This window comes from Trachinotus anak, unplaced genomic scaffold (genome assembly GCF_046630095.1).
Source record: "Trachinotus anak isolate AG129_WGS33_773 ecotype Australia unplaced genomic scaffold, CSIRO_AGI_Tana_v1 ptg000024l, whole genome shotgun sequence".
NCBI classification, from domain to species: Eukaryota; Metazoa; Chordata; class Actinopteri; order Carangiformes; family Carangidae; genus Trachinotus; species Trachinotus anak.
In genome coordinates, this window is record NW_027273875.1 from 12,289,522 (window position 1) to 12,303,509 (window position 13,988).

Genomic DNA, 13,988 nt, shown 5'->3' on the forward strand with positions numbered 1-13,988 from the left:
CTGGGATTTGCACTAACCTTTGCCAGTCTGCCCCTTGAGCAAGCAATCAGTGATGAGTTGGGAGCAGCGTGTCTGCAGGGCCGCTGCCTGGCTCAAGGTGTTGCAGTCTAATGACTCTCCCTCCATCTGCTTTTCACTGCTCAGTTCGGATGTGTACAGGGCCAAAGCAGCAAATAGCAGCCAGGAGTAGTTGTGGATGTATGGCTGGATCAAGCGGTGTCGGTCGCTGATTCGTATGGTCACCATGGGGTACACTGTGATCCGATGGGTGGGCAGATGGCTGAAGGTGGGAATAAAAAAAAAAAATAATAAGTTAACAACTCTGAGGTAAACCACTGCAATATTACTGTGTTTTAACAGCATAAGATCAAATGTGTCACCTGTCAGGATACTTCTTAGCATTGTAGCACCCAAAGCACAAGTCGAAGTCTTCGCACACGTTGCAGTTGATCCTGCTGCCTACAATGAGCCCCTGGCAATGATCACAGGCGTATTCCATGTTTACCATCTCATGGTCATCCTCATGTCCTTCAGGCTTGGCTCCACCTTGTTAAAAACACACACATCCACAGTTTGGTTTGCCCCAAAGCTTTTACCAGACTAACAATTAGTGCAGTTGCCCTGTTTGCTTAAACTTTAACAGATAATCTTGTGCGACTGCATGAGTAGTGAAGTGGAGTGTGTGAGCTCACTGAGGAAACAGGTCTTGCAGAGGTCCATGTCCATGCACTGAAGACAACGGTAGCGGTGCCAAGGTGCCATCCTCTCACAGCCGTCACAGGAGATGACAACGTTGAGCAGGTCACAATAGCGTGCAATGAACATGTGCATCTGTGGATAGGACCAGGTACATATTTTATTTTACACAGCATTATCATCAAACTTTCCTCCCTCTGCTGAGAAAACCTTTACACAGATCCTAGCTCAGTCATGTCCTTACCCACAGCTTGTTGAACCTACATTGTACATAAACAGCATTAAAGCCAGAAGGGTTTACAGATTGGGTCACATTACGACTGGAAATACAGATTACAGTATTTACCTCAGTTTTAACCATTAATGTGTGTTTGTGTGTGGATTTGTCTTGTTTGTCAGATATACAGAAATTTTAATGTGATGCTTTTGTGACACTAAGATGGTGAACATTATACCAGCAAAACATTAGCATATTCACGCTGTCATTGTGAGTATGTTAGCAAAAAGAACTGCTGTGCCTCAAGTCCAGCCTCGCAGAGCCACTAGCATGACTGTGTACTCAGATGTTAGACATATCCTTTAATATTGCAGCATCTTTTTTAAATGGCAGGTTGTAAGGTCGCAGTTTGTCTTTAAATGCATTACCTGCAGAACTATATCTGCTCTATTACCGAGATACACAGGAAAGAAAAGAGAGCAAAGAAGCACTTGGTGGCAGTCAGGTTAAACAGTGAGTGCCATTTGTTTCTGTAGACAGCTCTTGTCTTTGTTTGCTAATGATTGCTCTTTTATGTCTTTCATGCATTTTAATGTACAGTACCTTTCTCCTGTCCTCCATGGAGTCCTCCTCCTCAATTTTGTCATACCACTTCTCAAACATCCCATCCATACACTCATCCATCCACTCCTGGTTCTTCTTGTAGTCTGCAATTTCGTCTTCCTCTGTCCATTGACTAAAAATGAATTTAAACCACAGAAAGAATCAATCATCTCTGCAGAGTGGCTGGGAAAACATCTTGTAAAAATGTAAATATTTGTCTTTTGTTAGACTTAGCAATATCATTTTTCACTGTGCAGCGCCTTATTTTCTGAGGTGGGGCTGTTTCTACCTGATGGCAATGTCATGGACGCTGATGTTCTCCTGGGACATGCTGAGCAGCAGGTCAGGAAGCTTGATATTCAGGAAGAGAGGAAGGTCGTGTACCTCCCAGCTCATGTCTAGAAGGTGCAACAAGCAGGTCTGCACACATGACAGGGCCGGTAGCAGGGCTCTGGAGAGCAGTGATGATTGTCAGGTTACACCACTGCACACACACTTTGAATTACACTAATCACTTCTGCAATAGCTTTTTAATCTCTTTTGAATCTAGTTGAGAGTGAACATGGTGGGTTGCAATGATAGGAGCTTACTTCTCAGTGAGGCTGCTGAAGCCTTGAACTGCCTCCACAAGCATGAGCACCAAGTGATGGTATGAACGCCTCACCTCAGCTCCAAGCTTCTGCCCGCTGTCAGACAACTGAGAGAAATAACTGAAAGCAAAAGAAAATCATGTATTAAATATTACTGCGCAGTTGAATGTCTGCACAAAATGTATCTCCTTGTAAAAATGTACCTGCTATTCAGTGTCAAACTGATATTGGTGAATACTAAATCTCCAGAGACATAAATTTGGCAACTCTAATACTGTCATCAATAGCACAGGTCAGATCAATCTATTCTAGCATTACTATGATCCCTCCTTTTTATCACCTCAGAAGCCAGTCCATAGTGTTTTTCATATTTCGATACTTTGGGAACACAAACATTTACACAGCTGTGCTAGACTGAAGTATTAACATACACCATGTAAAAGTGACTGTTGTTGCACTTGAGCTGAAAAGATTTCCTACAGATGTACCTGGTGAAGTCTTTCTGGCATGCCAGCAGCTCCTGTAGGAACAGGATGCAGGGGGCTTGGAAGAGATGTGGCTTTCCCAGGGAATGCAAACACTGCTGAACCATCTCCAGGACTTTGCACACGCTCAGAGCCTGGGCTTTGTTCAGGGACAGGGTCTGCAGAATGCTACAGGAAGAAGGACCTGATTACTTAACTCTGTATGGTACAAATAACACAAATACAAAATTCAAAATAGGAGAATGGAGGTCAGTAACCTCGCTGTTGTGAGAGCCTGGTCCCTTATAAAGTTTAGGATGTGTTTGAGTATTGGGTAGCGATCCTTGACAGAGGGGATCATGCGGGGCTCTTCTATAGATCGACAGGACAGGAGGCGGAGGCGTGCCCGACTGAATGGGGGTTTACGGGGGAAGGCAGATGGTGAGGCTGGCTCCCCTGGCTGGGATGAGAGGCTCTCTGTGGAACCTCTGTGGCCTCGCCTGCTCTGTCCACAAGAAGATGAGTTTTGGGCTTGAGCACTGGGGGACTTGCTCTGCCCTGCCGTGACGTCACTGGCCTCCTCTGCCCCTGCAGTCTGAGGTCCCAGAGAGGGGCTGGCCTGGAAGTCCCCTTCTGAGATGGAACTTGAGCGGAGGAGCAGAGCACTGCTGCCCTCTGCAGCTTTAAGAGAGTCACTGTCCTGGCATGTTTCTCCACAGGCGGCGAATCTGAACAGCAAGAGGCTCTTCTCAATACACATCTCAGCTAGAGAGACACAAAATAACAGAAGTCAGCAAAATACAATTCAGGATATAACAGAGCTGGGGGGAAAAAAGGTGGGCTTTGGCTCACCTAATGTCTCCATAGTAACCTCATCAGGAACCCCTTCCTTCTCGTCAGGAACATTCATTTTGCCAACTAGGTATCTCTGCTTCATCTCCAGCTGACGGGGAGAAAAGGCATCATGAGGATAACAGTCCAATGACATGATCATATATAAATTCAGCAGCAGATAATCCACAGAGATCTGAATCCTGTCACTCACCATCCATGTTCTGATGCTGTCGGCTAGTGAGTACACCTGCACAAACTCTTCACTTAGACAGGATTTGCAGTCCTGATTGACTATTCATTTAAAGACAAAACAGAGGGGAGAAATCAACAGAGTGAGTCAACCAAGTTAATCAGCGATGCAAAATTACCATGTTAAAACAAGCTTTTGCTCTGTGACCACTGATTCAAGCCAAGCATTACCGTGGGTCTTCAGGGCATGGCTGAGGGCTGGTGTGTGGTACACCATGGCTGCCCAAATGGCATTCACAGCTTGGTCTGTCTTTGACCCGGCGGCTATCTCGTTCCTCATTGTCTGTTTTCTGCAGGACTGCATGAGTTTCTTCATCAGCTCTGTTCTACTGTCTGATGGCTCCTGTGATGGGTTCCAACGGGCAAAGTCCTCCAGGAAGCTCATTAACTCATCAAGAGACCATGTATTTGTCTACCACACAGAGAAAACAATAAAGCAGTGGAGCAATGTTTACCAGCTGAGGTCATTATGCAATACAATAATGTAATTCTTTGAAAGGAAACTGGATTAAGCAGACTTGACCTGGACCATACCTGGTCTGTGGGTGTTTTAGTCTGATTTGTATCCCTTGTTTCACACAAGCCGTGTCGCAGGATGGGTCTCCATAACAGTGAAGACTGAACATGGGACATTTTCCCTGATGGAAGCTCCTTTACAGTACGTGTCTCTGGAACAAACAGCAACCCACAAATGTCAGCATTTCAATCTGTCACTGAAGGTCTGAAAAGTGCTTGAGTAAAATATAATTCTGCAGTGATCTGAAATTAATTCATGTCAAATATGTTGAACAGCTCTGCTCCCATAAACCCCAAATGTCAAGACAGAAATGATCTGAATATGGTCCAATGTGGTAATTCCCAAACTTTACACACAGAAACACCTAAGAACACAAGCTTTTGTTTGATAAAGGTTGTGGTTTTTACCATGAGGTGATTTCAGTGCCAGAGTTCTAGATGCAAGACGACCCATCAGACGAGCCACCAGCAGCTGCAAATCTGACATCCAAGAAATGGTGATGTCTGGCAGACCCAGTGCCGTCACAGTGAACTTGTAACCCCACTCGTTATTACTGCTGTCAGAGTGGAAGAGGAACTGGAGCTGAGGTCCAGCGTCAAATGTCACTTTCTGAAAGGGCAAAGACAAACAACAGATATGTGTCAAGGAATTAAGCAACAAAACTGTTTCATATGGAGATAATTAAGTATAATATCCCACCTTTGGCCACTTCTCAGTTCCAACTTTCATATCATAGCGGACCTTGCCACCTCTAGAATCTGTGAATTCTAGGTAGTCATATCTGTGAATATCAAGAGTATAGAGGATGGGTAAGTGAAATCAATACCAATGCAGATAAAAAAAACAAACAAAAAAACATTTGAATATTTTATGTAAGTCACCTCTTCTCTGTCTCACAGCGTTCATCAAACTCCACCTCAAAGGAGGTAGCACCAGGACAGGCAAAGATGCTGGTCTCATGGCGGCTGTTCTCATAGTTGTGAGGGGACTCCATGTTCCAGGTCCTCAGCACCACTGGCTGCTGCGGCTGGTGCCAGCTCTCCTGATCCACCTGACAGTGACATGATGTGCAGTCAATATTTGTTATTAGTGGTAGAAAGCAACTCAAATATTTTACTTAAAGTTGATGTACTTTGCTTGAGTGTTTCCATGTTATGCTCCTTTACACCTCACTGCACTTTCCCCTTTCCGACAGGGTGTATACATTCAGGTGCATTGAGGTCTAAGGTCAGGGTAGACTAACCTTAGAAAAGATGTCTCCAGTGTCACTGGATAGGCTCTTCAGTAGCTCGACCAGAGAGGAAAAGCTCTTCAGCAACACACTGTGAGGGATGTCCAAAGAGCACAGCTCCAGGAGGAAAATCATCTGCCAGGACCAGAACGATTATTCAAATTCATTCAGTGTGATTAACTCTGTAATTGTGCATGAGGGAAATTAAAAATCACAAGATGTAATGAGTGCATTACCAGTTGTCTGAAGACTGTGGCTAGGATGGAGCTGCCTAGCTTGTCAGTGATTTCAGCACCAGTGTATCTCTCCAACAGGGAGCCCAGGATGGTCTTGATGCTTCCCAGGAACTGATCCACATCTATTGAGAGAGCAGGTCAAAACAAACCATATTTCATTAATTCTTCTCCGTTGTAAGATGAATCATCAGGCTGTGTGCTCTTGTTATATCATCCAACTGTAAACACAGAACCCAACCCTGAAAATAGCTGTAGCTGTAAGAACATCAGCAATGCAACAATGTCACTGTATCTCACATTTTAGTAGGATGTTTCTTGCCAGCTCCATAGCAATAGCTGTGGAAGCTCCTCCTCTGAGCTGCAGGTAGCACCAGGAGAGCAGACTACCCTGCAGTGCCCAGAACAAGGACAGCAACACCGTCCTGCTGGCTCCACTACTCTCACCCACCATCATGACTTCACACTGAGAGATGGAAGACAGGTTGAACAAGAAGGAACATTAGAGAAGTAGATAGAAACATGTGATTTCACAGTAAGACATGAAGACATAAGAGAGGACTGGTGGTAAATGGTAAATAACACAATGAAACAGTTGAGACATCGTGTGTGTGACAGAGGTCTCACCTCTCTTGTTGCCACCAGCAGCAGCGTCTCCATGACTGACAGTATGGGGCTGATGTCAAAGTCCGAGGGCGCTCCTTTAGGTGGGAGCAGGAGAAGGCCACTTGGATCCTGGTCACTGTGTAAAGGAAACACAGCTCTTACTGTTGCATTGTGATGCGAGTGTGTGCGGGACTATGATGATGTGTGTATAGATCTACAGTGAGCTCACCTGAAGTAATTACAAAGTGATTCAAACGTCACCTTTACTGACTCTGGCTGATCCTCTTCTGTAATATTTTTCTGTAAAAAGTAATATAATTACATCATCAGCATCATTATTATTATTATTATATTGATATTATTATAATAATTATAATTATTGCTGGTTTTATAAACTCACCATCATGTGGAAGAGTTTGTCCCGCCTGACGTGTTTGTCCGGGAAGAAAACAGCAGCTCCATTAAGAATGGCCTTGACTGCTTCCTTGTGCAAAGCTTTTTCCACTAATGTTTCACCCTCTGGACCATCCACAACTAAAACACAAACATGAGTATTATTATCACCACATAGATTTCTCACAAATCAATCATGGCAAGCTGCTGCTGTCCAATGAGTCTCTACAGAGAACCAAAGACTTTTTACTGCTCCCAGACGAATGAAAGGTGACAGGTTTCTTACTGTGGCAGAGGTGAGTGTAGAGTTCCCACACAGCCCTAACAGAGTCATTCAGGGGCTCTCCACTGCTGGACGTGGATGGACAAGCCGCTCCTGTGGCTCCCTCATCTGGCTTTCTGCTCTCCTCTGGGCCCTGGGACTCCAGTGGGTTGGGCAGCATGGGGAAACAGTTCTGCATCAACTGGAGCAGCAGAACTCTGCTCTTCAACACCTCCTCTCCCTCACTGAGACAAAGACATGTGCATGATGAGACCTTAATATGGCTACATTTTTCCTACTTCCTCTTGGGACTGATCATCCAAATGGTAGATATTACTGTGATGAGCATTTGTACACACAGGACTGTCACTCACATCTCCCTGAGTTTACTGTAGAAGTCCCAGAAGAGGCTGAGGCTGAGAGCACCAAAGTCCAGAAGATACTTCTGCTTGAAGTGAGAGGCATCCTACAGAAACAGACAGACAACTGTTTGACAGTGTTCAACACTAAAACAGGACACGTTCATCATTCTGTCAAGTTGTGAAGCACTCATTCACCCACAGGAGTTCAGCAATACTGTAAAGGAGATGTTGCAATGTCTGCTAATGGTCACAAGTGAGCAGATTGACTCATCACTAATAAAGTAATGAATGTAGGGAAGGTGAAATAAGTTTGAGTAAAGATTAAACACATAAAGCTGTGAGCTAGTTAGTTCAGCAAATTAAATATACTACTTTGATACAACACAAGACCCTAGTCAACACACTTAGCATAGTCTCTATCTCAGGCCAGTGCGGTGTGAAGTAGTAATATCTCTCATAGAGCTTTTTATGCTTTCTGTTAAAAGGAGGATGTTTCTACTTGTTCTCCATCTTATTTGCTGTTGTTGTTTGGTGTGAGGTAATTTTAAAGAGGGATTAATGCTGAAAGATATTTCCCATTAGTCTTTTTTACTGTATGGTGCCGTGAAGCAATTCAGCAAATTTCCCACAAATATAACATGGTGGCACACAATATATCATGTAATGTAAAAGCCTCCAATATTTTCAGCTATAGAAGAAGAATGACATTTACTGGTAATCATACTAACCTACTGTATACTACTGATATTAACGATATTTAAATGTTGCACATCCTGTACTACTTTCAAGCAGGGACCAGTAGTTACCATGTCTCGTGTAAGCTGCTGAATGAAGAATAGAGTCTTGTTAAGAAGGCAAAGGCCAGAAACAGAATCGCGGTCGACCCTGTCTCCCTCTGGACTCAGGTCATCCAGATCTCCCAGCCTCTCTGCCCCAGGGCACAGGTAGCCACTGAAGCTAATGGACTGCACACCAAGGCGCTCAGCAGAGTCCTGCCTGGCGCAGAGGAATTTCACCATCAGGAACTGGGAAGACAAGGAAACAGAGGTTTCTAGTGAAGAAAGATTCTTTAAGACATGTTCCCAAGTGTATGCTTTCATTTCTTAAAGGGGTTAAATAATTTCCAAAGACAGCTGGGCATTGTAGTTTCTAGCAAACATGACTCAAACAGGAGGAAATGGTGCTTTTGTTGGAGCAGATTTTCCACTGAAATTGAATACACATCTAATGCTCTGATATTAGTGAGTATTTGAGACAGCATGACGATAGTTGTGGGACTGACTCAAAACGAACTGCAGTGTTCATGGAGCTGCAGCTATATGCTGTCATGGAATAAGATATACTGTATCATGTTTTGGATAAACAGATAATATCTGCTATCAGGATCAATTTTTTGGTGGTTTTGGTTTTTTGTGTGATTTTTTTAACCGAAAGAAAAATGTTAAATATTATCTTATCTAATGTCTTATCTTTTAATGAGTAACTGCTTGAGGGTTGACATACACAAACACAAATGTTAAATAATGAGGTTCAAATAAATAAAGAGGACAAAGTAAAATTGTATCTTAGTGTTCACTGGACGCAGTATGTACCTTTGCAACTCGACACTGCTGCAGCTTGATCTCCACATCGTTCCAGTCCTCCTCCAGCTCAAACCAGCCAATCGGCTCGTCCTCAGACTGTGCTGGAATCCTCACACTGCAGGTCAGATGACAGAGTGGTGTGTCAGCCATTCACATTAACCACTAAGGCAGACCCCCACATTGCTGAGGGGTATCCACAGTACAGGGAAACTACTGTCAACTGCAATCTCCTTATTCTGGATGGTTCACTGAAGTGATGTTTTTAGCCACATGTACTCTTCAGTACTATTTACTAAACATAGTTGTCCTCTCTTACTAAAGGTTTGTCAACATTTTAATTGATAACACATATTAAGAACATAAACACAAAAGCACACTAAAATAAAATATAATGAATAATAAAGCTCAAACAGTTACTGATGGATCCTTACTTGTCCTGTACAAACTCTTTGTAGTCCTTGTAGTCCCACACATCATACTTCTTGAACCTCTTGAAATGTTTCTCTGCATCAAAAGGGTCTTCGTCCTTGTAAGCAAACACCAGTCCACATTTCGCTCCAATGGCTCCTTTTCGCACCTTATCACACAACCAGAGAGCAAAGGTTATGTACAGTAATCCTCTATCATTGTCAGCGTTATCACAGATTGGGTGAAATCATAGGGAGCCTCACTTTGATTTTCATCTGAGTGACCTGGAAGTTGCTCTGGTCCTCTGTTGACAGGATCACACTGGCTTTCTTCCTGCCGCTCTCTGTGAGAAAACCTGAGGAGGAACAGACGTTCAGTTGTACTTGGGGACATGTTCATACTGCACTTAAGCTGAAGATGAATTGTTGTTGATCTCAGCTGTTGTACCGTCTCCAGTGGAAGATTCTGTGAGCATGTTCTCCGGTCCTGATTTCTCCTCTTTACTCTTTACATCACAGGCCTGGAGGTGCAGCTGGAGGGGCTTCCCTACAATGCAACATCAATCATGATGACAGTTTATTTTCTATTACAACATTATTAATCATTCATTTTCCATACAGATTATAATTTCATTCTTGCACAGAGAGGCTATGATCAACACACTGCAAAGTGCAGCATTGTAACAGAATTAGCAGTTTACTAATGCATCTGCTCCTTGTGTGCTAAGCACTTTCTCTCCCAGGTCTATGGTTTCAAATGTCCTTCTGTGAGTGAGAGTCCTTCTGTGAGAGTAAAATAGGGGTGTTCACGTTACCATTGCGATAGAGTAGTCGCAGCCTAACGGAGGCCATAGACACGATGAGGGAGGAGGCCTTATACTTGGTCTCTAAATGATCGCTGATGCAGGACAGGGCCTGGAGCACTTTTGCCACGCTGCCTCTGGCCAGGGCGAATGCCAGAAGGGTCAGTTCTGCATCAGGACTAACACAGCAGCTACACAGAAGCAAAGAAATGTTAAGTTAGTTATGGGGTGCACTTAGTCACATTAAATAATCATTTATGTTTCTATTTCACACTGGGTTTCTGGCCGTCTAAGTATATATTCATGGATGGTCATAAGTGTGCCCTCACATCTTAAAGGATAGGTTTAAGATGTTTTTCCAAGTCAATCTTAATACAGCACTTACATTCCCGGTATAACACTTGGCTAATTTTGTTTAGTGGCAAAAGTTGTTCCCATGAATCATCTACTCCAGTGTCTAACTTTAAGGGAGAAATGTGGACTCGAAAGTCTGGTTCTCAGAGGCCACCAGCCACTGGGGCCTGTGTTAAATACAGCATTTCTACAACATGATGGATACATTTGGTCCAAATGAAATCCAGATGTAAACAAACTATCTCAACTACATCAATTTGGATGTTTGAAATTAAACAAACTATAGCTTAAGGCCTCATAAGAAAAATGTTTAATGTGCAAGGGTTTCATGACTCATTCCACTACCATTGTGTTAAATGCATGACTGCAAAATACTCCAGTAAAGAGTCTTGCATGAATACATGCAGCCCACAATAACATGACAATTTGATAACTCCTTGACTGACAAGATTATTTCAGTCATATTGTTGCTTCTGTTGTTGATAAAGACCCTGAGCCCTGCTGAAGGAATTACAGTATATCAAATGAAATGGTAAGAGTGTGTCATTGCCCCACACAATCAATACTTTGATTCCAGTCTGATTTCATTGTGATGGTGTCAGCATTATGAGCCCAGTGTGGCAGTGATGGGTGAGTGTGCTGATGTAATCCCTGCGGGTCATTACTCTGCTATCCTGAGCAGAAATCCATCCACCTCCTCCAGGATGTTCAGAGAGAAGAACTTGGGGAACTCTGTGGATGACGGCGTTAGGGACAAAGGTGGCATGTGCCGTAAGGCTTTTCTAGGAGGAGAACACAAAAAAAAAAACACTGACTGGACATATCACTACACTTGACTCAGTGCAATAAGAATTGAAACATCATATTGCTTACTTACAAAGATTGTTGCACTCTTTTGTTTTTTTAAATATACATTGCAAAGGCATGAGTAGTGTGTCTTACTGTGTGCTCTGAAGGACAGTCTGAGCCAGTGCAGGGTTAGTCTCCATGGAGGCAGTGACCAAGGAGGTGAGGAGAGACAGGTACCAGATGGCTGAAGCATCCGAAACAGACACCTCTTTACTCTTGGTAATCTGATAGCCAAGAGTCTTCAAGCCATGAATCCGCGTGTCACATCCGTCACTCAGGCACCGCTTAATGTTGATTTGGATGTCTGGGGTTTGGTGAGGAGATAATGCAGTTAGCAGACTGATGGAATACATGGTGCAAAAATGCCACAGTCAGTTGCTTCATCCTCTGAGTAGGACTTAAAATGGATGTTGACTAAGGGAGCCAGAAATAAAACATCACTTCTAGTAATAAAAAATTCAGTTTGCCCATGTATAAAATTATTTGCAGCACTTAGCATTGCCATTTACAAAACACAAGACTGTGAAGGATTCAGCCCGTACATAGAGCTGCAAACCACAGGATTGCTTTCAGAATACATTGCCGAGTTTGTCATCATCGCTGAAACTTCTGCTAATATTTGTCTGACTTTTATTGCTCACAGCTGCCTCTGATTCTCACTTGATGTTACCCTCATTCGTTCACATCTCTTGTCAGTTTTAGTCTGGCTAGACTGTGGCTAGACAACTTCTAATAAGGTGGACATGTGGGCTACTGGCTGCACAAGATGCTCCTTTAAGACCTGAGGCAAAAAAAAACCTGAGTTAAAACTGGAGAAAAAAAACAATAACAAAAAAAAAAAAAAACACCAATCCCTGGATTAGATCCCTTCAGTCCTAGGCTCGTGGCAGCTTGTATGAGGATTAAAAAGTAAAAATATTAACCACTCAACTATCTATGAACCCAGCATTGCTCCTGTGTAGCTGAGACCTTGCTATGCCTTCACCGGAGGGGAGCTAATGAGCATGCATCAGTGAAGGAACACAAAAGCCCAAGATTAGTAAACACAACTAAGCAGACAGATTGACAGGTGGTGGGTGACTCACAGGGGTGTGTGATGTTGGCATTCTCCAAGAGAGCTACATAGCCTGTGACATTGCTGGGTATGCGGATATCTCTGATCTCTTGCAAGGAACGCCGGTTTTTCCCCACAGCAACTGAGACCAGCTGCGGCATGTAGCTGTGGTCATTAGAAGCTACAGCAATGGCCAGCCGTCTCAAAACCACATCTGGTTTCATTTTCAATCTGGGAAACAGAAATTGATGCCAAAACTTCCATCATTCAAGGATCAAGCATGCGTGACAATCAGCAGCAAAGTCTTGAGTCAGATATTACCTGATCCAGTGTGAGCGTGCACTGCCATCTGACTGCCAGAAGGATGTAGTTTCTCCATTTGTCATCTTGTAAATGTCAGAAACATTAGATGAAGCTTCTATCGTGCTGTAGCACTGTGTGACCACCTTGACCTTGTCCACCTCCGGATCACGGTCCAGCTCTGCTCTGTACTGGATATCTAAATCTGAAAGAAACTAATACAGATTAGGACAACTGCCTCAAAGTTGTGCAGCAAAGGGAGACAGCTGCACTGCTAAATATATATTTACTGTTTTCATATGCTTAAAGTACGCAGGACAACTTTCAGAAATATACAGTTCAAATCCCTTATTCAGCACTAGCCAGACATTTTTTGTGTTCACCTTTCTCCTTCTGCAAGAGGAATTCCAAGAAGTCCTGGACCACACTGGACCTCATGGTGCAGATGCTATTGTAGCCCTCTAAGATAGGGAAAGGGATGGCACTGCTCGGAATACGATTCCTGTGTAAGAACTTAAGGATCTTAGAGGCATGCGCCCCTAACCGGTCTTTGGTCTTGGAGAATATGTCAACAAAACCTGTGGAAACATTACAAGAAAAGAGGTGATATGATATTGCTTTTCAGGGTTAAGTCCTCTGCCGTCTGGTGACAATATCTATCCAAATAAGAATGGCCTTGTTCACCCTGGTAAACAAATCACACCTCATACCTGGGGTTAGGGAGCACGCCTGTAGCTGTCTTATCACATGACTCAGCTCTCCCTGTAGATTAGCTCCATTGGAGTTCTTCAGAGCCATCAGCATGCTCTCTACGTCCACCACCCCATCCCCCTCTGCATCAAATTGTCCAAACGCCTGACATGGGGGACAAAGACAGTATTCATTATAACACTTTATATACTGACACAAACAGTTACATTCCTGCACACCATCACAAAAAACTGTAAGGATGAACTTCTTAGACAAATGGTATTCTTAATTTGTAGGGCACACACTATGCTCTACGTCTATTACTTATTATTAAGTTATATAGATTATATAGATTTACCATGTCCTCTTTTGTCATGGAATAGACAGGTAGTAGCTCTACACCTGAAAACTCTTTTTTTAAGGAACCAAAGTAGTGTGAAGATTTTAAAGCATAGCAGTGGCATTCCGTGTCTAGCCACACAAAGGCAAAAGCAGACTAAAGTATACATTCATTAGTTAACCTATTCATCTGCAACCTTTGGTTAAACAACAAATGTCAGGCAACAGGCAACAAAGCAGCGTGTTATGCTCAGAGAGGCCAAAGCTGAAATGCCAGGCACAATAAAACAGGCAAGCAAAGGTGACATGATAGCAGCTCATTTCACTAGTTTCATTGCACACACTTAAGATT

At 43.3% G+C, this 13,988-nt stretch overlaps 1 protein-coding gene across 1 annotated transcript in view; it reads right to left on the reverse strand.

The window, feature by feature from the left end:
- zzef1 (zinc finger, ZZ-type with EF hand domain 1) overlaps nucleotides 1-13,988 on the reverse strand; it is a 28,478-nt gene that overhangs the window by 13,757 nt on the left and 733 nt on the right. The window contains exons 2-36 of the mRNA XM_071461213.1: nucleotides 13,318-13,462; nucleotides 12,991-13,185; nucleotides 12,629-12,812; nucleotides 12,339-12,538; nucleotides 11,347-11,557; nucleotides 11,070-11,186; nucleotides 10,063-10,241; nucleotides 9,696-9,794; nucleotides 9,512-9,603; nucleotides 9,272-9,417; nucleotides 8,850-8,955; nucleotides 8,064-8,282; nucleotides 7,270-7,361; nucleotides 6,920-7,140; nucleotides 6,641-6,774; nucleotides 6,470-6,540; nucleotides 6,262-6,376; nucleotides 5,935-6,100; nucleotides 5,638-5,759; nucleotides 5,414-5,536; nucleotides 5,052-5,221; nucleotides 4,870-4,951; nucleotides 4,578-4,779; nucleotides 4,188-4,321; nucleotides 3,825-4,065; nucleotides 3,616-3,695; nucleotides 3,423-3,513; nucleotides 2,849-3,335; nucleotides 2,595-2,759; nucleotides 2,107-2,226; nucleotides 1,806-1,967; nucleotides 1,517-1,649; nucleotides 693-831; nucleotides 381-546; nucleotides 18-280 (exon numbers count right to left, since the gene is read on the reverse strand). Of these exons, the coding sequence (XP_071317314.1) occupies nucleotides 18-280; nucleotides 381-546; nucleotides 693-831; nucleotides 1,517-1,649; nucleotides 1,806-1,967; nucleotides 2,107-2,226; nucleotides 2,595-2,759; nucleotides 2,849-3,335; nucleotides 3,423-3,513; nucleotides 3,616-3,695; nucleotides 3,825-4,065; nucleotides 4,188-4,321; nucleotides 4,578-4,779; nucleotides 4,870-4,951; nucleotides 5,052-5,221; nucleotides 5,414-5,536; nucleotides 5,638-5,759; nucleotides 5,935-6,100; nucleotides 6,262-6,376; nucleotides 6,470-6,540; nucleotides 6,641-6,774; nucleotides 6,920-7,140; nucleotides 7,270-7,361; nucleotides 8,064-8,282; nucleotides 8,850-8,955; nucleotides 9,272-9,417; nucleotides 9,512-9,603; nucleotides 9,696-9,794; nucleotides 10,063-10,241; nucleotides 11,070-11,186; nucleotides 11,347-11,557; nucleotides 12,339-12,538; nucleotides 12,629-12,812; nucleotides 12,991-13,185; nucleotides 13,318-13,462 (5,572 nt within the window). The remainder of the gene's footprint in view (nucleotides 1-17; nucleotides 281-380; nucleotides 547-692; nucleotides 832-1,516; nucleotides 1,650-1,805; nucleotides 1,968-2,106; nucleotides 2,227-2,594; nucleotides 2,760-2,848; nucleotides 3,336-3,422; nucleotides 3,514-3,615; nucleotides 3,696-3,824; nucleotides 4,066-4,187; nucleotides 4,322-4,577; nucleotides 4,780-4,869; nucleotides 4,952-5,051; nucleotides 5,222-5,413; nucleotides 5,537-5,637; nucleotides 5,760-5,934; nucleotides 6,101-6,261; nucleotides 6,377-6,469; nucleotides 6,541-6,640; nucleotides 6,775-6,919; nucleotides 7,141-7,269; nucleotides 7,362-8,063; nucleotides 8,283-8,849; nucleotides 8,956-9,271; nucleotides 9,418-9,511; nucleotides 9,604-9,695; nucleotides 9,795-10,062; nucleotides 10,242-11,069; nucleotides 11,187-11,346; nucleotides 11,558-12,338; nucleotides 12,539-12,628; nucleotides 12,813-12,990; nucleotides 13,186-13,317; nucleotides 13,463-13,988) is intronic.